This window comes from Kryptolebias marmoratus, linkage group LG16 (genome assembly GCF_001649575.2).
Source record: "Kryptolebias marmoratus isolate JLee-2015 linkage group LG16, ASM164957v2, whole genome shotgun sequence".
Lineage (NCBI taxonomy): Eukaryota > Metazoa > Chordata > Actinopteri > Cyprinodontiformes > Rivulidae > Kryptolebias > Kryptolebias marmoratus.
This window is the reverse complement of record NC_051445.1, coordinates 18,593,010-18,616,786: the sequence shown is the minus strand read 5'-3', so window position 1 is coordinate 18,616,786 and position 23,777 is coordinate 18,593,010. Positions and strand designations below refer to the sequence as shown.

Below are 23,777 nucleotides of genomic sequence, written 5' to 3'. Positions count from 1 at the left end.
AGAAAACATTCATTAGATGTACGTCTAGAACTGAGAAACTTTTGGAATCAACCTGAATCAACATGGCCGTCACAGCCAACTGATCTTAGGAAATGCATATAGCAGGGGTGTCCAACCCTGGTCCTGGAAGGCCACTATCCTGCATGTTTTCCTTGTTTCCCTGCTCCAACACACCTGATTCAGTGGTTTAATCACCTCTTTGTGTTCTGCAGAAGCCTGTTAATCACCCATTGATTCAAATCAGGTGTGTTGGAGCAGAGAAACAAGGAAAACATGCAGGATGGTGGCCTTCCAGGACCAGGGTTGGCCACCCCTGCCATATAGGAATATATCAGCCAATGTTACTAAAATTTTGTAACGTTGCAACTCCTCCTAAAACAGTTACAAGAAGTCTCACCACAGATTTATCCAGTGAAACATTTCAACTTGTTCAAAACTGTCCACACATTTTTGAGGAAAGTGCATTTTTCAGTAATGTGTGCAGAAAGTAGTTTAGTATTGTCTCAAATACATATACAGAGAGTAAGACTATCCTGGAAATGTCTCAAAGGCAGCATATGTTACTCTGAAATACCATGGTACTTTTCTGCATTAATGCTGCCATCACAGAAAGACACAATCTGTCCCAGAATCCCAGTTATCACAAGACTTTTTTTTGTTTGGTACTATAAAGATTTAAGCCACATTTCCCCATGAGACCTTGCATTGTCATACTTCACAAAAGGTTTCCCCCCAAAAAAACCTTACCCTAGTGATTAAATCAGATTTGACAAATGATGGTTATTTATGCTGCATCGTCTGTGAGATTGGTGATAACATGCGTCCCAGTTACGTCTCTGCCCCTCACACACTGAAATCACTGCAGAGTCCATTAATCTTCAACATGATGTGCTGGAAAGGGGAAATATGCAGATAGTTTCCAGTGTTTGTTTAAAAGCTTTCCCCAATTTTATTACTGGCCGCAAATTGCCCGTTTAATTCATTTTGCAGTGTCACGAGCCTAAAATGCAGCAAATCTTGCCAGTAACAGATGAAATACAGGCAACTGACAAAACAGGAATTTTCTTGGGTTCAATACATCTTTAGGAAATGCAAACTGACAAGTCTTATATACCCACAAGTCCACTGGAGACAAATAAATTTTACATTAAACTGAAGATGTGAGTTTTAAAATGTTTATTTAAAAAAATAGAAAACTTACATTAAAAAAAAACAAGATATACATCTAAATGCGACTTGTTTACACGTTACAACCCATCCTTCACTTCACCGATATAACCTGGGGGTTTGGTGAGCTGCAATACAGTAACAAACCACATCAACATCTTCAAAACAAGGTGCTGAAAAGCTGGAAAAAAAAATTAAAAAGAAAGGGATGATGCCAAAAAAATACTAAGCTCGATTTGACGTGCAGAGAGTCAATATTATTAGACTTTTGAAACACCAGATTTTGGTTGCGGTTTCTAGCCTCCACCAAAACTAAAAAGTGGGAATCTATGGCATCCCGAGCTTCAGACCTCTTGTGGTTTGCTGTGTAAACCAAGTGGCTGTAAAATCTTGTTTTTAAAAATACAAACTTTAAATATAGCAGAGCAAAATCCTCAGAAATATAAGGACCTCTTATGATTTAGAATTTCGCTTATTGAATTAAAAAAAAAAAAGGATTTGACATGATGCCAGTTCTAACAATCACCGACTGTAAAGGTAATCTAGGAGGTGGCACGTATAATAAACACTATGTAAACCTTAGCAGTACAAATACAGGAAGCTCTGGTTATCTACCAAAATAAAAAAAATAAAATAAAAAAGAGAGCAAACTTGGCCAGTAATGGAAGTCAACCTTTTGCTTTAACAAAATCAAAGCATATATAGGCAAAAAAAAGACACTTTGCTGGTATAAATAGCACCAACTAGTTTTGAAATGACGTGTAAACATGGCTAATGGTGCTTCCCCCCCTAACCTGGGCTGTCAAGGGGGAAAAACTTAAACCTCTGGATGTTTAAGGTTTAAAATGAGATCTTTTGGAAAATATCTGGACAGATAGTTGGCACAATGTCAAGTGATCCCAATACAACAAGAAAATTAAACTGAAGTAAAAAGGTTGGCATTATTGATGAANGGGGGGGGGGGGTTGGCACATTTCTAATGTTATACCATAGCTCCCCCTTCTGGAAAATTGGAAACCCCCAATCACTCACTCATATGCACACACACCCCATCCCACCCACCCACACACATACAATTTGTCTAGGCCCTTGAATCCATCTATTGCACAGATCAATGCAGTAATAAAAAAACAAAAAAAAAAAACTAAAATTAAACTAAAATGTGAAATAAATTAAATAAAAACAAATAATTGCACACAAATGCAAACAAACATAAAATAAAGTGTCAATGTTTACAGTACAGAACAAAATAATAGTGTCAATGTTGAAAAACTAAAAAAAAAAATACTGTGATTAAAACAAGAAAACGGAAAAGTCTGACCAACACTCACATTCAAACAAAAATATTTGTACATTCAAACCAGTCGTCACAGTGTAAGCACTTGAGACATTGTCTGTTTTGTGCCGTCACATCCAAAACATTGTCAGCTTTGCGCTGCATAGGTAGAAAGGTAAAGCAGTGCTTTGCTTTAGTTTAGAGTACAGTTTGCAAGAAATACTCCAAACCTTAAGAGCTGTGATTAGAGCTGAGAAACAGATGCATTCAGGAAACCAGATGAGGCTAAAACCTGATGAGCAAAGCTCAGTAAGAAACAAAAGTTCAAGAGATGAACCATGTCAGCACTATGGCACATGATGTTTGAGACGTTCAAGTTGCACGGACAATCAATACATCACAGGAGGTGACGCTGTGGAGGAAGGCCCAGGACCACCAATTCATCGATCGACTTTGTGCTGGTGTGCATCCAGTTCAGAGGGAGGGTCAGGGCTTTTCAGAGTGATGGTACAAAATAAGCACAGTTAAGACCTGAAGCCTTTCGCAGGTTTTCAACAAGCAATGGGGAAACAGCTAGAGTTGACTCGTGAATGTCAACACGGTGGAGACGCTTTCACAACAGGACACGGCGAGTTCTTTAGCTCTTTCATTGGCTCTAGTTGGGAGCGGGGACACTGTCCTTCTTCCTGCGTCTCCAGGTGTTGCAGTTGTACTGCTGCTGGTTTCGGAAACTTGACACCACGTGCGGACTCTGGGAAACCAGCCTGTGCTGGGGACTAAAGTTGCCTTGGAGGTTACAGGCAGCTTGGTTCTGCTTGAAGCCGAACTTCTGCAGCTCGATGGAGCTGTGGGACTTGGATCTCATGGCGTATGTGTAGGTATGCTGCCCACCTACCTGAGGGTAGTGCAGGGGGCTGAGGAGGGGGCTCGTGGGCTTAGCGGGCTGAGGGACTTGTATGGCTTGCGTTGTGTGGCGGTGCACGGCACTGATGGAAGGAGGATTCTCGTGGTAGAACTGACAATCAGACAGAGTGGGGAAGGTGACATTTTCTGGAAGAGCCATCTGAACATAGAAAAACAAAAACAACAAGCAGTGAGAATCCAAGAATATTTTGTTTTGTAAGATATTAGCTGTTCATAATCACACAGAGCCCCAGTTCATAAGATCTGAGAAAACCTTCTGGTCTAACCTGATGCATGGCGTGGATAAAGTTTGCTGATTGTGTGGCTCCCAGGTCAGCAGCCATCTGGATCATCGAGTGAATTGAAGCCAAGGCCAGAGGGTAGAGCTGGATAGCAGCACTGTTGCTTTGTGGAGAATCAGACTCCTGGAAAGTATTTACAAAAAAAAAAAAAGACCTTCAAACTCTTTATCAGCATCGTGGTGTCTATGATGACAATATTCTGACGACAATCTTCGGCGTGGCAACAGAGTAAACTCACCGTACATGTAAATTTGTTATAGGCTCAGGTTTTACTTATGGAAAAAGGAAAGAAAACAATAGCGTGGCCTTACAATGTCACTTCCAGAGGAGGAGGAAGAAAGTGAGCATGCAGAAGATGATGACGAATGGTGCTGAGGGCTGGGAGGAAAGACTGGAGAAGGTGAGGAGGAGTCAGCGCTGAGGGGGGAGGAAGAGTCCCTTTGATCCTCAACCACCATCAGCCGGGCGAGATCCTGCTCACAGGCCTCCACATCTAAAAACCACACAGGATACTCGCACTGAGAAAAGGCTGCATAACTTGGCAGCTGCTGGCTCATCACTTCAGATTTAACATTCAAACAAAGTAAGTTTTCGCCAAAAGAGGAGCGCAAGCTTGCCTTGGTTCTCCAGCTTGGCACACTGCTTGGCGCCCCACTTCTTGATTGTCCATTCCCTGTAGGCCAGCACCTCGGGGCTAACTCTAATGATCCGACCTAAAGTGCTGCAACAAAGAAAGGACGATGATATGCCTCCAGAAAACTCCCATTTGTGAGCAAGAAAAGGCAGCAGTAGTGTCAGAGCAACCAACCTGTCGTACTCTTTGTTTGGATAAGAGCGTGCAAACACGCTGTGGCTCAGCACCATGTAGGCGAAGTCGAAAACTTGTTTCACCTGCAGGACTCCGTATGAACTCCTGCCCACATCGTTATCTGGGAGAAATAAGAACATTGAGATCACGCACCGGACAACCTAACGCTCCAGCTCAAAACACCATGTAGGTGTGGAACAGTTAAAAAAAAAAAAAAAAAATGAAAAAAAATAATTAAAAAAAAATCTCAAAAGCACTTCACATGTGCAGAGCGCAATTAAAAGGAAATTGAGATTAAATGCTTAAAAAAGGTCAAAAGCATAATGATTAGTTTCACACGTTCACACACTTGACATAATGGCAACAACTTCCACCAGAAATTAATGCTCCCGCTGAATTACAGAAACACAGGATTTGGCCTTTTTCACATCTTTTATGCTTCAAAGTTTAATATTCACATCTCCACTTGACTGCACTGACAACAGATTTTGGATGTTTTAGTGTTTTCTTCTGTAGTTAAGCCACATGCACATCATCTGATCAGAGGAGTGATTTGAGTGTAGTAAACATATTCATAATTTCCTAATAAAGCCGACCTGGCTGGACTGGATCCTCGATGCAGAGCATGGATGGCCTGTTTCCGTTCCCCATGGCTTTCAGCACGTCTTCCTTGGACAGGTAGGCGCCGTCGTTCCTCACCCGGATGCCCGTTTTCATGTAGTTGAAGTCACGACCGTAGAGCTCGAAGAACTCAATGAGCAGGATGCCCAGGTTAATGTTGGTGCGTCGCGTGTCAATCCGAGGGTGTAACTGATTAACAAGGCAGGGAGAGGGCAAATTTGAGGACAAATCCAGTTTAAAACATCCTGATCTGATGGACAGCACAACACAGCAGCAAAATACATTTAATGCTAATTATTTTAAAATAATTAGGTAAAAAACATATTTTCCTTTAGGGCAAGTTTGACTTATTGAACTATTTAAATATACTAATACAATACCTACATTTTAGGGTCCCATTTTATTAATTTATTTTTAAATTAATTAAACTTAACCAACACTTTCCCACATTACTCATTATTTAATGGATGGATCTGTCAGCTTTACAATAAAAATCTTCTTTAAAATATGCAGTTTCTGATTTCATTTAGCTGCAAATCACTACAAAATTATGAATCTACTTTTTTTGTCTAATATTTTGCTGACATACCAAAAAAATGCTTCAGCACATTTGAAATGTTATGCTACAACTATATTCAAATAAACACATGAAATTTTAAATTTGAAACAAATCTTTAGATTGCCTCCATCTTCTTTCAATTGTGTTTCAGCAAGTCTATATTCTTATGCTAATTATTAGAGCAAATGACTACAACCTCATTATTGGTTCATAGACAGGGATTTTTTAAAATTAACTAAATTTAACGTTGTTGTTCTCATGAGACAGAAGTTCTTACACCTCCTTCATACATGAATCAATCAGGCACAACATCTAAATGTTCAGTCAGTGTCCTGTCCTCCCAGAGTTAAAGAGCAACAGTGACACCTGGTGGTGACTGGAGGGACTTTTTGTCCTGTTGAAAATGTTGCTGTTGAACTCAACCTTGTCTGACTTGCTTGTTTGAAGGTGCCTCACAGTAAAAACCCTGATAAATATTTGCAAAACATGTTTTACCACCCGTTACTGAATACTTTTTCAATAAGAAAAAGTTACAAATATTAGCATCCCTGCCTGAAAACATCTGAAACGAATGGATTCGTTCACTTAATGTTGAGCTAAAACTCAGTTTTCTGGGTCACTAAAGCAGCTTTAGTTTAAAACAAGCTAGATCACCATGGCAACACTACCTGAGGATAATCCAGAAAGAAAAGTCAGACCTATTATAACCAATTAAAATTCTCTATATTAATGCCAAATTAACATTAATTAGTCAAATACCTCACAAAATAAAGTACTGCTTTTAGTCGTCAATTTAAAGCATTTAGATGTTTACCAAACACTGACATAAGAAATCTCCAAATTTAACAACAACAGTGTTGATTCACTGACAGTCTTTCATTATTTAATCTAACAATTTTAACAAAAAATAATTTGTTTGTCCAAACACTATTTTTCAATTTACCAGCTGACACGACTCAGAGAGAATCTGATATAAACGCTCATTAACCGGACACACAGATGGACCTGCAGGTTTATCAACGCTCCTACTTCATGCTGACTGAAAAGCTTTGCTGTTGGGCTCCAGTCAGAACAACAAACTGGGAGTTGAGCACATCAGCACCATAAATTCAGCACATAATATGAGCATTTCATATTGGATTTGCTGAAAAGTCATTAAACTGCTGATACTGGATTAATTAGAAAATTTGTCTCCATCTGGACATGAGACAAAATTCTAATTTTTACTTGAGCAAATCAGTGAAATGATTTGCACATTAATATGAAACAGACAGATAAATAAATCTTAAATAACTCAATTCTGAGATCAGGACCTAAATGACTTTTCTTGTCTTAATTATAGCCTCTGTATTTTAAAATAGCATTATTTGTTATAATTTTCACACTTTTGTCTTTATGCAACTTTGAATTCTTATGAATTATCAAGGTGATCAGTATATTTGAGACTGAAAAGGCCTTTAAATGACATGTATAATGGTAATTCTTATGAATATTTTCAGAACCTGAAGAAAACCTAAATTAACCAGATGAATGAAACCACCACTGTAGTGCTTGTAGGTTTCTGAACTGAGACTGCATAGAACTGGCCTGTATGATACCTGGCCTACAGGTTAACATCACACACTGCATGGCATGATTATGAGCACCTGCAGGAAGCTGATGGCCATCAGTATAAGGCTGTATGAGCTGATGCCTCCAGTAAAGACTTCATTGAGATCCCTCTGCAAAAGAAACTGCTTCAGGACGAAGATCAGGGGTGGAAGAACAGTGTACATCTACAAAACAAAGGAGACAAGGAAAAAATGAACAACAAGCGAACAACGCAGCGTTAGTACCACCTAAAAATATTGCTGTCTGAGGCTTACCTTTAGGTAGCTCTTGATGAACTGCGCTGCTTTGACTGCAGTCTCCACATTAAAGCTGATGTCCACTTTTACCTTCGTTTCATGGTCAGTGAGTTTAATAATGGGTACCTGATGGCAGAACAAGAATTCATTAAACAGAAAAAGCGCACGCCAGACAACATTTTATGGCTTTATGATGAGCTAACAGTGACGCTCTCTTTTAGAACAGTTATTTAAAAAAGGCGCTGGCTTTTGTCGACCCACCGTAGCTTTGTCCAGGACTTTGATGGGGTAATTGCCGGCCACATTGTGTTTTTTCAGGGCTTGCTCAAGTTCCTGCAGTGGCGGATGGTCCCAGTTTCCAAACACCACCAGATCGATGTCACTGTAGACAGAAACAATAAAAAAAGTGAAACATTTTTAAGAACTGTCGACAACCAAGGTTACATAGCAAACATCTTCCTGTTCAGTGAGCTGGGGTACGACCCAGCTGGAAGTGATGACAAGCAGCAAAGGAGGAGGGGTCTGCTTAAACCGGGAACAACTCGTCACAGCGATTCAAGCTTACTATGTCATTAACAGCTGACAACATAAAAGTAAATTAACGCCTGGGTGTACGTTCAGCAGGGTCACTAACTCAACCCCGTCAGCCACAGGGTCGGCGTGGCCATACGCTGCTCTCACGTCTGGACTGAGTGGGACATCTGGTCGATCTGCTGCTGCAAACTCCACCTACCCCACACCACGCTTTGGGACACGGTGTGGAGCCACTGATGCTCAGGCCTCAGAAAGCACATCAAGGTAGAGCCATAATGTTTGGACTTTTAATAACTTACAAGCCACAAATTGCATTCACATCCTTAGCTGCTGTGCTGCTCTTTGTTCACGTCGCAATTCATTACAACCTACTAAGGTCACATCAAAGGTCACATAACTTTTACAACTTTTTACAGCCCGTAAATTTGAAACCCTTTTTTTTTTACTAAAAAAAAAAATGACCATTTTAAAAAAGGTACTCAATGCAATAAAGAATGATCACCCAAAAGAAATTAAACAAAATTCCTCCCTCGTATCAATGGTTAAGGTGTTCTTAAATTTAAAATTTGTAAGCGAAACAGGTCAACAATTGTAACATGATGAAAGCGCTGTTTGGGATGGAGAAGTCAGACAATTTTGATGTAGTGCTGGTTTGTTTACAGTGAGTGTGGACCCTCATTTCAAATCTGCATATCAATATACGTGAGTAAACTCTTTTAAACGGCACCATTAGATATAGTTCAGGATTAACCTGGGTTTATGGTTGATTTCATACTTTGCAATGAGTACCTTTAACAAAATAACCGTGCAGACACCCAAATAAACATGAATTCATTTATACATATTCTTCTTGTCCGTTTCCTCAACAAATGTTAAACTTCGACCTTTTGCTGCCTCTACTTTGCCTCTTTCCACAATGACAAGCACTAAATATTATGATTTATTAATTCACACACACAAAAGGATCGATAAACCCCGGCTAGAATTATATATTAGGTTTTCCCACGGTCAGACCTACAAAACAAGAAGCCTGTGTGAGTTCAGAGTGGACAAAGCAAACGTTACCTTGTAGGAAGATACAGTCCTGTGCTGAAGCTGCCAAATATCTCCACCTGCAGACAACATGGTGAAATCAAAAGTTTAGTTTAACTTATGATACAGTTGAACTTTTAACAAGATGACCAACATGCTGACAGTGTCTCCATACTTATCATTAACTTTGCCAATATTGTAGCTTGAATACACGTGTGCTGTGAGATTTAAACTCAGTGATTGTTCGATGTCCTAAAACACTAGAAAGCAGCATGTATTAAAAAAAAAGAGACACTGATCAATGTGAAGAAAACATTATTAATACATAAGCCTTTGGCCTTATTCATTGAGGAAAAATCTTAATGTTTTTTTAAAAAGATGGAAAGAAATGCAGCAGAAATTTTTTTTAAAGGTCTAGTATTCTTTAAAGGAATGCATATCGCCCTCCACTCTTCATGTCAGAGTCTTAGCTGTTTAGGACAAACCTTGACTTCAGCTACCAACGAACAAAAAGTTTAGCACAATATGTGCAAAACTGACCGAATGACAGCAATTTTGTGCCCTCTAAGATAAGTTGGCTGTGGCGGCCATCTTGAATTGGATTGGCTCCACAAGGTAATTTGGTTGTAGAGGTACAAACAATGATTATTTCCTAATAGTGTCACTAAAAGCCAACCTGTTATGAGACAGTTTTCCGACAGACAACAGCTGACGTCACATGGTTATTTGCAAAATGTTAAACAAGGATCCTGCATAAGGAGAATATCTGTTGGAGATCGGTCTCTGCTCCTGCCGCACCGAAACTTAGCTCAAAAGATTAACAGCGTTATAGCCGCCGTTGTGTTTTCTAAGGTCAGTTAGCTGCGGTAACCAACCCATCTACTTAGTTGTCTGCCTTTCAAGCACTAACCCACAGTCCAGTGTGTGGAACCTCTGGTGGCCGGGGATGCTTCACAGAAAAACAACAAAACTGACATGAATTAGGACAATTAAAGAGGCAAAACCTGCTGAAGATAATTTTTTTTTAAGTAAGCAAGGCCCTAATGTGTACTGTACTATTACCCTTTTAAACAGCTCAGCTTCTCAGCTATGAACTCAAAGTGTGCTATGAAATCGCTCATCAGCATTAACAAAGTAAACATTTAAAATCACCAGCCATCAACGGCCACGTTTAGCTCTGAGGACTGGGGCAGGAGCGGTTCCAGGGCCCACACACTGAGTGGCACCTGCTAATGTAAAAAAAAAAAGAAAAAAACCCCCTCTATTGTGCCACCCTATTTGTAGGCTAGTTAACGCTGTATAATTCTGTACATTTTGTACAATGCAGAATGCCGTGCTCCTGGAGCAGCAGGTGAGGAGTAAAGTGTAATAATTTCATTGCATGATTAAAGCTGCAATCAAATTTGCTCTCCTGCTGGAATGTCACGTCACACCTTTACCACCTTAAAATAAAACAAACAAAAAAAAAAAGGAATGTGTAAATCCACTTTCACCCACCATGGCAGAGTAAAGATCAAACATCTACCCACCATCCCCCACAGCCATAAATCCCTGCAGGAGTCAGGTACCCCTCTGTCCGGCCACACTCACCCGTGCTGTGGGCCACAGATCTTTAATGACCCCCTCTATTCTGTTCACAACATCCCTCCTCATGGCCTCCTCTTCGGGTCTTGGGGACATGAAGTTGAAAAAGTCCACGATCTCCTCGTGCAGACTTGACAACAACAGGGGGAGGAGATAAATGCGAGCATTTTAGAGCTTGTGATCGGTATGTTGTGCTTGGTTGGTTTCTTACCCATTAATGCCCTGGCTGTAGCGCCTGGTTTTCCACAGGCTACAGGAGGAGTCTCCATGATGATGATGATGATGGTGGTGGTGGTGGTGATGGTGAGGGGGAGGATGGTGGCCATTGAAGCCGTAGGACAGCAGCGGGTTGAAGCCGTGGAAGGTGTTGGCCCGGTTCAGGTGCCTCCTGCGGCCGGATGAGTGGGACTGGTGGTGGTGGTGGTGGTGCTTGCCGCCTCCGGGCTGGTTTTTCACCCCGGTGGGGGTGTGGCCGCCGGACTGGAGCACGCTGCGACAGTGCTGCTGCTGGGCGGCGTGGAAAGCAGCGGGCGGCGGGGCCGGGTGCTGCTGTCGGACACAGTTCTCGTTCTGCTTGCGCTCGCCGAGGTGGGAGAACTGCCCGCCGTCGTCCGCCGCGTTCAGCGTGTCCATGTGGAGCGAGGAGCCGGAGGGCGAGGTGCTCTCGGCCTCCGAATCCAGCGAGGACGAGGACGGCGACAGCGAGCCTTTCCTCCGGACACTTCCCCGCTCCCCGGCGCCGTCTCGCCGCGGCAGTTTCCCGAACACAACCCCCGGCGGCGGCGATACGTGTCTGCAGCTCTCACCGCAAGAGTCCGCCGAGTTCGCATTCTGCACCGCGAAGTTGCGCTGCTGGTGAAGGTGGTTGTCAACGCCGGAATGTGCACCTAATCCCTGCGAGGTCCTCCAAAAATGCACCCACGGGGAATTGACCGGTCCCTTCTGCTCCGGCTGGATCCAAGCGGTCCTGAGATCCATTTGGATTCGAGTTGGCAGATAACCGTACCACGAAAAATGAACGCAACTTTGCAAATGAACACTTTTGCACTCCAGGACACTTGAGAATTTAACGACAGAGTGCCAATTTACTCGTTACCTTCGAGGATTTTCATGTCTGGAAACTGGCTTGATTTTGTCAGGCGGCTTAGGACGACTCCACTCCCCATGAAAGACGACGGCCAGTATGACGCACCCAGCTAGCAGCACGGATCAGCTTCTGCGCATGTGCGAGGGATTTAAATCTTTAGACACGCCCCTCGGCGCTGAACGGAGCGTCAGGAGCAACAGCCCACGCAAAATACAGGAAGTTGACTGTTAAAATAAAAGTAATTGAAAGCTTTGATAACTACGTTCAGAAAGATTAAATACAACCCCGATAATGATAATAATAATTAATATTAATAATAAATAATCTAAAAGCTAATACTAAATGTCTAATATATTATTACCATTACTATTATAATATTTTTCATCACTATTAACATTGAATTCTGAATCTATCTATCTATCTATCTATCTATCTATCTATCTATCTATCTATCTATCTATCTATCTATCTATCTATCTATCTATCTATCTATCTATCTATTTTTAAAATAGTGAGATAAAGTACGTAAATATATTTATTATTACAAAATTATATACACACACACATATAAAATGTTGTACAAACAGTTTCATTAGCCGAAGTGTTCATTTACTGCTTGCTGTGTCATAAATAATTGATATACTGTATGATTGATTAAAAAAATAATAATAATAAAATGAAGGGTTTTATTGTGGTGGCCCAACCAGGAAATAACAGCTTTTGCAATTATCTAAAATTGACGCCAATAAATCCGGGCAGCTCTCAACATAAATGTGTAAAATCTAGATATTACTTAAGTGTTTCTGTCTCAAAAAATGGAATTTCTAATAAACCAAAACAAAAGACTTAAAGTGAAAATGAAATAAACTGTTTGTGACTATTTTTTGTCCTGCCTGCAGAAGCAAGATGTGTCTGTGAGTGTTTGAATGAATGGGCTTGAGTGTTTCCTACTCCATTGAACTTGCCTATTTAAGGAGACATATTTTATACAGTTTTTCCACAAGTTGAAACATCTGAAAAAGTCTTAATGCAATATTTGTGATAAGGTATGGTCAGGAACATAAGATTAAAGGACAGAACCTTGTTTTTCGGTGCTGTCTTGAGGGCTTTTCTTTGCAGCCCTTTTCAGAAATATGACTTTCCTGATGTGTATTTCCAGTTCTTACAAATAACTCAATAACGTTACCTGAAAATAAGAGCTACACTGCCAGACATGGATGGATATTTATTTATTCTTAAAGAACATACTCATCAGTAGTTGAGCCATTTTGTATAGGTTTTAATAGCTTTATGTTCATAACTGTTTATATGATAATCCTAAAAATTACGGTAGTTTATTTTGGGACTGTGCATTCACTGACAATACAAAAAGTAGAAATTCAACCTTCTGGCGGTGAAAAAAACAGTGGAAAGACACCAAGATTCATCTTTTATTTCCTAACAAGAAAATCAAAGAGCAACACTTGCCATGCCCTGTGTGTGTGTGTTGGTGCAGTCATTTTGTTGGTATGCTATAAATCTGAAAAAGCAGTGAAGTATTTTCAAAAACCAACAACAGTGAAAATATTTACGACCCAATCTATTGTTGCCATGCAATTTCATTGTTGTATACTGTTGATTTTAAGCTCATTTGTTGTTAAAAGTAAATAAAACTATATTGAAATTGTTTGTTTTTTTTCTCACCACTGTCTCAGTCACATCAGAACATTTTGGCAAATTCTGTTTCATCATTCTGAGGTAAAATCTCAGGGATATATGGAGTTAAAGAAAAGCCAAGGATTAAAAATGACAAAAATAAAAAACATAATTTAACTTAGTATGTGTAAATTTTAATTAGAAAAAATAAGTCTTTGAAACAAACTGTACAAAACATTCACTTTTTCCAATCTGACTTGTTTAGAACACAAGTGCTGACACTACATATTTACAGTAGCTCCACAAATAAGGCTTTAACACACGTCCGTGTTAACAATAATTCACAGCGTTACCTGAGAATAGAAAAGAGGCAAGAAGTTATGCTAGTGCATTCCTTACAGGATACGGTTGAATAAAACTTCATCAAAAACTCATTTCTGCATCTCCTTTTAAAAACAGGTTTGCTACAATAGCAGTAAACACTGACTTATGAAAGACAGGTACATTAAAAAAAACAGACACTAAAGAAGTCTGATTTGAAACAATTGAGTTATAATTAAGATGCTAAAAATGATGACACTCCAGACTTCCTGTATTAGAATAGGCACAGATGGTACTTATAAGATAAACCACTGCATCTAAGGCTGTAAATTAAAATACTGAGGTAGCGGTCCTGTCTTTAAAATAGTCACACGCTGAAATCCTGGTACATTTTCAGCTCTTGACCTGTCTACTAATAGATGCTATCTGATTAATGCAGCTAGTGACAGCAGGAGGGACGTGCTGAGTCGTCTCCCCTCTCCACCCTGCCAGGGCATTGAGGGCTTGTTTAGGGTTACAGGGAGACAGGTCGTAGGTGCAGTAGACGGCTGCTAACTGGACCTCCCATGGTACACCTGCAGGCAGAAAACATGCTAGAATTAAAATGATGAGAGAAAATTTACTCTTAGGATAGCCCTTTGTTTTGTGTGTGTGTATTTTTTTATAGTTTCAGACCTATTTGGCACAATAAATACAACCCAAATATAGAAATGTATATATTTTAAATAAACTATTTTGGCTACATGATATATATGAGAAAAATATGGACTTTGTTTAAAGCGATAGTTCAGATCTTTTGAAGTGGGGTTCTGTGGTAACAATAACTATCTTACCTTTTGCAGACAGCTCTTTGACTGGCTTCTGTTTAGAGAAACTGAGTTTAATTATGGCCACATCAACAAGCTAATTGCTAGTCTGGGAAGGGTTAGAGCAAAATGGATTGCTGTCTTTTTAAACATCAGTTTTAAAACTTTGGAGATTAACACAAATATTTGTTTCTAAACATTCCCAGAGCCATCAATTTAGCATTACATTGTTCTTTATAAAGAATTCTAGGATTATTTACAAACGCGTATAGTGGCAGCAGTAGCAACAAGCTGTAGTACTTCCTCTGCAGTCTGGGACACTGTAGACAGCAATTATCATAATATTTATGATGAATATTTGTGTACTCCAAAGCTGACAGTGACGTAAAGGTTTATACAAGTTGCTTGGAAATATTTTGAAATTGGAGTTGTTTAAAGGTGGCAGCAACCCACTTTTGTCTTGGCTTCACTTGGACTAGCCATTAGCTCATCAATCTTGTCAGAAAAAAAAATCTCTATTTCTCCAAACTGAGGTTGTTCAAAGTGCTATGTGTACAGTTTCATAATCTTTTGACAGAACCCCACTTAAAAGTTCTGAACTACCTCTTTCCAAAACATATAGACAGACATACCTACAAATTTAAAACCAATATGATTAGAAAATTTTGATCCATTAGGGCAAACGTCTGAAACTGGAAAGACTACAAAAAAAAAAAAAAAAAAGAAGAAGAACTAAACAAAAAAACCTGTTTTAGATACAGTCTGTGTTTTGGCTGTAGTGTCATACCTTCAGTCTGTCCGTGTCTTATGAATGTGTTGATGATGTTAGCCACAGTGACCACAGAGGAAATAAAAGTCTCTTTAAGGCCCAGCTGACAGAGGCGGCCTGATGAAACAAAACCATCAAATTCACCACTTGTAGTTAAAATTACACACTTTGCTAAAAATACCAGAAATAAAGGAACAACAACTGACCTATGAGTCGGAGTACAGTCGCGACAGTCACATCTGAGACGGGTTTTTGTTGATCTCTTGGCTGTGTTACCCAAGTGTTCATTAATGGCCACAACTCATTGCTGCCAATTTAAAAGGAAAACGTAAGCACAGGTATACAGCTGCCATGCCAATAACTTCTTTAGTAGACAAAGGAAATATGACTAAACATGGAAGAACAAGGAAAGCTGACATACATTTTACAAACAAAACAAGAAAACATACCTCAGTACGTGTTCGTAGGTCCATTTCCATTTTTTGTGTGAACACAGAAGATGCAGTGTGAAAATCTGCTCCCAGCCTTCAGTTCCCAGGTCTTCTCCATAACGACTGTGTTTAGTAAAAGGCTGATTTGAACCTGACCGGAGCTCAGACAGTGTTCTGAAGATCAGCTGCTCGATGTCGCAGGGAGGATTCTACAACGAAAAAGCAGAAACAAGGTTTCAAAAGGTGCAAGCCACCTAATTTTAAAAGCCAAGATTAGGACATGTGGGCATGAGGAGATAAGATGATTGTATGATGCTATTAACTCCATCTAAACCCATTAAGATAATTCAAATGAAATGCATATATCCCTTCAGAAGTGGACCGACATCAGTGATTTTGTTGCATAAAGCTTGTTCACATTCAAATCATGTTTAAAGACAGATTTGTTTAGTAACAATAAACACAAAAGCAAAGCCAGTAGCTAAAAATATAAGCTGAAAATTTAACCTCTTTTACTTAGCATATATTATGTTTCAAATTTTTCAAAAATTCCTCATTTTATTAGGATGGCTTTAAGAAAATGCACCAAAAGTCTGAAAAGGTTATAATTATATAACTTAGAAACAAGCCCAAGTAAAAACATCCTAACAAAGATTTTAAATGAGATGCAGAAGTATGTTTCCATTTGTGAACTTGCATGACACCAGTGTGCTCATTTAGCAACTTTAGCACAATATTCCTGTATGGACACTTACTGATTATAGGCTTAAAAAACAGTATTAGATTAATATTATACTCAGATGACAAATATCAAACTTTATGTAAAAAAATACCTTTTCCCATCCAAGAAATGTTGAAAGGCAGCTGAGAAGGCCTTCTTGTGCTTTCAGTTTGGTGACGGTGTGAATGGCCTGGCACAGCAAGCTGCTGTGTTTAAGAACAGTGGGCCATGTTGTCACTATAAATAAGACTAGCTTGGCCGAATCTGGAACATCTGAAGGAAAAGACAAAAAACAACTAAATAAAAAGAAAATAATCACTTGAATTAAGTTCATGAGTTAGGAAGTGTAAGAAAAGAGATTTCAGGCTACATTTCTAACTCCATCTCATTGTTGCTTTTATTTTAAAATGCCAAATAAAAAAGCATAATAGCTGCGTTCTATTTGTGTCAATGTATCAAAGATGAGTAAAGGCCTTTAGTTTAATAGTACCTTCAGTAAGGATGCTGTAGGCCAGGATGTGAGCCTTCTCCCAGTATTTCTTCTGTCTACACACACCTGTGTAGACTCGGCAGAGGGCCTGCATGTAGTTTGAGCTGAGAAGAGTTTTCTCAGCTTTTAGTTTGTTCAAGATGGCCATAATTATATCATCAACCTGTGGATGAGGAGAAAATAAGCTAACAAATAAAGTGCACAATAAAATGTACAGTCAATTGATGCACAGACAAACAAACTAAACATCTATGGCTGTGAAATTACAGCCAAAGTATTAAATGTGTAAGAAGATTAAAGATATACTAACCAAGCTAGATTCACAAATCTCTGAGATGACCTCCTTCTCTTTATCTCTCAGAACAGGCTTCTTGGGCAGATTGCCAACATAAAGGTGGCTCTGGACAACAGGCAGCAAATCAAAGCATTGGTTCTTAATTTTCTCTAAAGCAGTAGGTAGAAGGTCTTGTTCAGCTGCTTCTGCAGATGGAGGGGTTGTTCTACTTTTGAACTGGTCAGTCCGTGGAGTGTGAGGTGAGGTGGTCTTTTCTCCACTGCTTGAGGTCGGAGGAGGCACGTGCTCATGAGCAACGTCAGCGGAACTGGTTTCAAGCTTTGAGCATTTACTCTTTTCAGGCTGAGGCAAACTGACGGCTGGCCTTTTTTCCCCCCTCATCTCGGTCTTTGTGAAGGCCGTCGAAGTGGAGCTGATGGTTTTAAAGCCCGACACCTGATTGTCAGATGTTGTGGGCAGCGTTCCACTCTCTGATGAACAAATGCCGAGGCCGACATTCCCTCTGAGAATGCTCAGAGTCCTGGCACGAGCTGAGAGCTCGGGATACATGGTGTCAAGGATCCTCATTGAGTTTTCCTGCGGTGGACTGGCGGAAGACGATGGGGAAGAATTATTTGCTTTAGTGGCCAAGCGACCGGGAACCGGCAAAGCATGTTTTGGAGTGGCAGAGCCGAACTGTAGAGGAGATGAGGGGACTCCGTTAGAAGGGGTGGGGCTGTTTAGGGAGGAGGAACTAAGCTGTTGACTGTTGGGTACAAAGAGGGCCTTGGTGGGAGTGGTAGGCGAAGCCACACAATCCATGGGTGAAGGAAATGACAGTTTTCCTATTGCATGCCTTGGGTTGATTGATTTGCCTGCCTTTGGAGGTGTGCTCAGAGGGGTCAGGACAGGAGGAAGTGGGGGACCCATTTCTGAGAGAACGTGCCCAAAAAACTCTGGTGTTTGGGCTGCAGTTGGACTTCCTTTCGAGCTACATTTTTCTTCATTAATCGTCTGTGAATTTTGCATTTCATGCACTGTGCCACACGTGTCTGAACATTCAGGCTGTCCCTCTGTGGCAGAAGCATCTTTATTAAATGAGGTAGTACAACGGGATTCTGTTTCGCCCCGAGAAAGCTCTTTGGCAGCCACCTTTTCCATCATGTCTCCGTGTGGATTGGGACTCTCTTCGTTTTTCACAGAATGTTCTGTGTCAGCATCTGTGTTAGATTTTTCTGGGTCAGTTTTCAAAATCTGCATTTTTACAGAAGGCAAAAGACACGTCGGACTCGGCTGTCTACATACAAGATGTGTATTTTTCTCCATAATTTTACAGTTGACAGTAGTTTTTTCTGGTGAATCAGAAACTAAAGGTGCACTATAAGAAACTACTTTGCTGTCCGCTTTCTCAATCTCAACATCCACTGTTAAATGAGTTTCAGAACTGGAGTCAACATATTCCTTGTCGGAAAGGAGCCCATCATCGTCCCTCTTCAACACTGGAGATTTGGTGAAACTTGTAAGTTTAGTGTTGGAGTCAGAGGCTACAACATCAATTTTTACAGTTTTTTGGGCTGCAATTCCATCCTTCTCCCCACAAACCTGGGTAAGAGCAGCGATTTCCAGGCTCTCGTCGAGATTTATATTAGAGACACCACTCGTGCTGTCACTGCTGCTTGATCGAGTGCACTCTGGCACTTCTGTATTTTCCTGGAGTTTAAATGCAGTGGTATCGGTACTGCTCTGACAAGAATCCAGATTACTTTTTTCAACTTCAAAGACAGTTTTTGTCAGACTGTTGTCCTTCAAAGACTCGCTGCTTTTTGAAACCACGACACCTTCTGTATCTCCTGAGATTTCAACTGCATCACTTCCTCCAAGCGGCTCTGCGCCATCAGCGCTGTCTCCTGTGGTATTGGGAGCATCACTCATGCTTGGATCAACATCCATATTTGTATTTTTGTCCCTGATATCTTGTTCTGCCTCTTCAAAAGAATTTTTAGTTTCAGCACCAATGCTGTTGGTATCCCCAATACAGGAATCTATTATATTTTCAGCATTTAATTGGGATTCCTCAGCTAAAACATTACTCCTTGATGTTGAAGGGGATGATGATAATGATGCTGTCTCTTCCTTTGACAATGTGTCTTTTTCAGAATGACTTTCTTCACAATCTTTATGGGGTTTGTTTGTCAGATTAGCAACAGCACATATCCTATTTTGTCCCGAGTCTTTTTCTTTGGAAACTTGTTGGAATTCCTGCGTTGTAACATCCATTGAGTCCACATGCTCCTCTCTCTGAAGTACAGATTTTGGACCGTCCTTTGATGGTGATGTGATGTTTAAGGATTCTTCTGTTTTAAGAATATGGGAATCCTCAGAGGGTCCAGCATGGGATTTCTTTTCTCCAATGGCCATCTCCGTAACTTCTGTCTCATTTTCCTAAAAGAAGTTTCAAAAGCAAATAAGTAAACAGCAAACAAATTAACTAAACCCCTACATACTAAAACTAACAAATAAAATTTTGTTTTACTATACATATTTGGGATACAATGCCATAAAAATTTGTACTCTGCAAGTTACTAAACACTCAAATGTTAACTTTAACTAGTAAACTTCCTTAGTATCTTTCATAACTTTTGGCTTAACATTACAAATATAAACACTGAAAGTGAACATAACTCTCATCCACAACAAAACAAACATCAAACATAGCCAAATTCTCACCAGGTCTGGTAGTGGAGATATGCAGGGAAGCATTGGCTTAAACAATTCCATTATTGCATCAAAAGAAATTTCAGGTCTGTTACTTTTGGGAGTTGAATCTTCAGATTTTCGTTGCCTTGGCGATCGTTTTCTCTTTTTGCAATCGAATGCTTCCTTCTTGCCACTCAAGCGCTGAGGAGACACTTGGTGTTTGGTGATGTCCTGTGCCTGAGGAGACGGTTTTAACGGTGAGTAACTGTTGGAGCCACCGATCCTCTGAGAAGCAGAGGGTGACATTTTACTTGGATTAGATTTCTGTTTGGTTTGTGGAGAAGAGGGAAGGACGTGTTTGGAACTAGGCTCTGAAACAAAACAAACAAAAACAAAAGGGGAAAGCTGAGAAAGTGTCACCTTGTAAAAATGAGAATTTTATCAATAATAACAGCAAAATATGTAAAAGGAGTTAATGATAACTCACCAGGCAAGTGGAACAGGTCTGCTGACTGCTTCGTCTCTGGCTCCACACACGCCCATAAACTCTGCAACAGCATCCGCACCTTTTCTGAAAAATTCACCAAAAAACAAAACAACATGAAGAAAAGTTCAATTTTAGTCTGCTTTCAGGATTAAAACAAACTAATCAAATACATTTTTACAAAGTGTTACCAACACCATACCTTTGTCTACTTTCGGCTCTCTGGGTGCACTTGTTTGAGTTGTTGTGCTCCTGTATTCTTGTTGAGAAACAATTCAAATGTTACTTAGATTGAAAACATATTTTAACTCAGTAATATAAAAGATGGTGCTCCTGTTGAACAGCAACTGTTCAGAGGTCGTATATTTTTTACAAATATAATGTCCAGTTTGGTTTGACTTCTTTATGATCCCACAAACAGTTTTAACCAAATGTTTAACTTGGTTTTACCTTTACATCTCTCTCTTTCCAGTTTCTTTAGTCTCTCCTGCAAAAATGCAAACACAAAGGGTCAGTTCAAAACTTTATTTAGTATGCATTTTTAAAAGCCCTTACTATACCTGGAGGTCAAAAATATTTTTCTCTAGCAGGAGCTTCTCCTTGGTCAGTTGGTCAATCTGATGATTTTTTTGACCAATTGAGTCTGAAATAAAGTTAAGAAAAACTTCTGTTAAGCAAATAAACCAGTAGCCTCACACAAACACAGATTCAAGACATCAGAGGATTATGTTCCAGACCAAGAAGATGATCTCTAAAACTCACGTTTAAGCAGTCCAACTTTGTTTTCAAGATTATCCTTTCTGAAAACAAGAATGCATAGATTGTTATGGAAAATAAACATTTACCAAAATAAACCTACTAAATATACTCCCAATAAAACAAAAAGAATAATGAAAATAAAAAATACATTAATGTAATAAAATAAAATTCAAAATAAGACTTACATGTTTGTCATTTGGGCATTCTCTTCCCTCAATTTTTCAGCTTTCTCCACTTCTGCTTGAGATTTCTTTAAAGATGCCTGAACAGATAAAACATGCAGTAAGTGACAAATAAGGAACACACTTTTGTCAAAAGTAAATTTATATTAGGTTCTAATAGAGCTTTTTTTGTTACCAGAGATTTTAAAAGATCATTTTCAATAGCAGACTTTTCTCTCCTCAGCTGGGCATTTTCCAGTGACTGTTTTTCTGTCAAATCTAAGAGTCAAAAAACGATCTTAAAATATTATAAATTGCTGTTTATAAATTTCACAAGTTTCTAAGGAGAATGTGCAGAATACGTGTGCAAATTACCATTCAAACACTGCAACTGGTCTTCAAGCTTCTTATTTCTGAAAGGTTAGGAAAAGTAACTTTAACAATTTGCTGAAGTGACAAACACCCCGTTCTAAAATCTAAATTGGGAAAGTAACTTACTTTGCTACAGTGTTGCTGTTTTCCTGCTTTAATTCTTCCATCTCTTTAGACAGCTGTTCATAAGCCTTCACAGCATGCTATACCAGTCAGAAGAAAAGGTAAAGTTGTTACAGCTATTTAAAGAGAAGTGGGTTTTGTAACTAAGCAACCAGAATAAGTGGCATGAAAAGAAAAAAGAAAAAAGAAAGTACAGCAATGTCCTGTGAGGACATAACATACCCTCTTTTCGTCCAGCTCTGCCTGTACAGAATCATAATCTGCAGTCTTCTTCTCCAGAGCAAACAACTGGATCTGCAGTTCTTTCAGCTGCTGTTGAAGCCTGACAGTGTCACTGCAGAGACAAAATGAGAGAAGATCAATTTACATACATCACATTTTATAATTTATTAGTCATTTTTTATTTTCATGTCACCATACAATCCATTGACATTGGTGGTTACTTCCATTTAAAATAATAACACCCTTGTTTTATCATTTTCCAGTCATGTGTTCTTATGTTCTTAAAGCCTTTATGAAAATATCTACACATCAAGATCATTTCAAAAATGTATCTTTAATAAATGATAGTGTGATGTCATTTTAAAATCTTACTAATGAATGGTAAACAAATTACTTTTTAAATTAAATCTTACGTTTGTTAGCTGAACATCATTGCAGTTCTTACATGAAAAAAGGAGTGTGTAATTAAATATTTTGTTAACGCTACTCATTTAAAAAGCTAGAAGTTAGCTAGCATGTTGGCAGTAATACCTCTCCGTTGGTCAGGGAAGCCAGTGTTGATAAGTGCAGCATCTTAGTGTGTTGTTTTAAAAATCTAATCAAAGAGTAGTACCAAACTCAAAATATTAGAAAATATTTGCTCTAGACTATTTTCGCACCTACTTAAACGGAGTTTGACAACATTCAAAAATAACGTTACCATGACAACTCGTCACTCGTTGATACTCACTCTGACACTGTTATCTTCTGTTTTAGTGCCAGGAACGACGATACATATTCTGTCAGGCTCTGTGAGAGTAAAATAAAAAAGACTTTAAAACAACTCAAAACGAGTGAATTCATGGTTAACAACATGCTCATTCGAGCGTATTACGAAAAGGTGAGCTTTTTCCAACACTGCTAAAAGACAAGACTGTCTGACCTGATGCAAAATAGAGCAGTTTTGGCAGCTTCCAACGGCCGCGTCCGCAGCAATTGCTGCCGTTTTGGACTGACTGTCTCCCGGCATCATGGTAGTACGCTCAAGTCCACAACTATCAATAAATAGCGTAAAAAATGACCACCGTTTCTCGGTGTCACATACTCAAATGGTTCAAAACAACATCACATTTTCGTGTCTCCCACGTTGATCAAGGACCCAAGAAGAACTGGACCGAAAGAGGAGGCTCTACGAATGCCTGTAGCAAATGTAAATAAAATATGTTAATTTCTGCTTCGTTGCAATAACATCTCAAAATATGCATGTATTCAGATCCATATAAATATTTTTACATAAATAAGCTGAATGCGTAATTTTACTCAAGCTAAAAGGTATATTTTTTAAGTCATGGAAATTTGTCTCAGGCAGTGTCTGTTGATGGCGGAAGGGCTCGTAGATAAACCTGCACTTTAGCTTGTATCCAGTAGAGGGCGGGCTGGAAGTAGTGCTTTGTGATTTTTTTGCACTAGCGAACTTTAGCAACAAAAGTAAGGGATCCATACTCCGCTTACTCATAGGAAAAAAATATTAATTAACTACATTGAAAATAGTTCTCTGTCTATGTTAAAAAACTCCACCAGCAAGCAACTTTAAACCGCTCTAGATGAAACCACTGCCTTTGGTTGTCAGGGTTAAAAATGGCTAGTTTAATTAAGACCCGGAAGGAAGAAGTTGCTTCATTACTCATGAAGATTTTAATGGGACAGGTTTGTTATCTTAAGCTCGAAGATTGTCACAGTTTTTTTTTTTTCAGAATAGCTGTAACCTAAAAGTTTCATAAACAAGACCAGATTCAGTCTCCCACAGCAACCA

The 23,777-nt window shown here is 39.4% G+C and overlaps 2 protein-coding genes across 2 annotated transcripts; both read right to left on the bottom strand.

Annotated features, from left to right (window-relative positions):
* Positions 1-2,267: 2,267 nt before the first annotated feature.
* LOC108232203 (terminal nucleotidyltransferase 4A) lies at positions 2,268-11,854 on the bottom strand. Its single transcript, XM_017409826.2, has 12 exons — positions 10,845-11,854; positions 10,640-10,763; positions 9,083-9,129; positions 7,745-7,865; positions 7,502-7,609; positions 7,283-7,411; positions 5,053-5,266; positions 4,457-4,577; positions 4,266-4,369; positions 3,960-4,141; positions 3,634-3,771; positions 2,268-3,506 (listed from the first exon to the last, which is right to left on the bottom strand). The coding sequence occupies exons 1-12, from the start codon at positions 11,609-11,611 to the stop codon at positions 3,099-3,101; spliced, it is 2,463 nt and encodes an 820-aa protein (XP_017265315.1). The 5' UTR covers positions 11,612-11,854; the 3' UTR covers positions 2,268-3,098.
* A 1,564-nt stretch (positions 11,855-13,418) lies between these two features.
* On the bottom strand, positions 13,419-23,112 carry ice1 (KIAA0947-like (H. sapiens)). Its single transcript, XM_017409796.3, has 20 exons — positions 22,908-23,112; positions 22,716-22,774; positions 21,986-22,097; positions 21,767-21,843; positions 21,644-21,681; positions 21,465-21,547; positions 21,293-21,369; positions 21,111-21,148; positions 20,909-20,991; positions 20,799-20,835; positions 20,551-20,607; positions 20,352-20,435; positions 19,895-20,235; positions 17,204-19,609; positions 16,894-17,056; positions 16,516-16,676; positions 15,701-15,891; positions 15,458-15,558; positions 15,270-15,368; positions 13,419-14,251 (listed from the first exon to the last, which is right to left on the bottom strand). The coding sequence occupies exons 1-20, from the start codon at positions 22,995-22,997 to the stop codon at positions 14,070-14,072; spliced, it is 4,479 nt and encodes a 1,492-aa protein (XP_017265285.1). The 5' UTR covers positions 22,998-23,112; the 3' UTR covers positions 13,419-14,069.
* Positions 23,113-23,777: the final 665 nt, after the last annotated feature.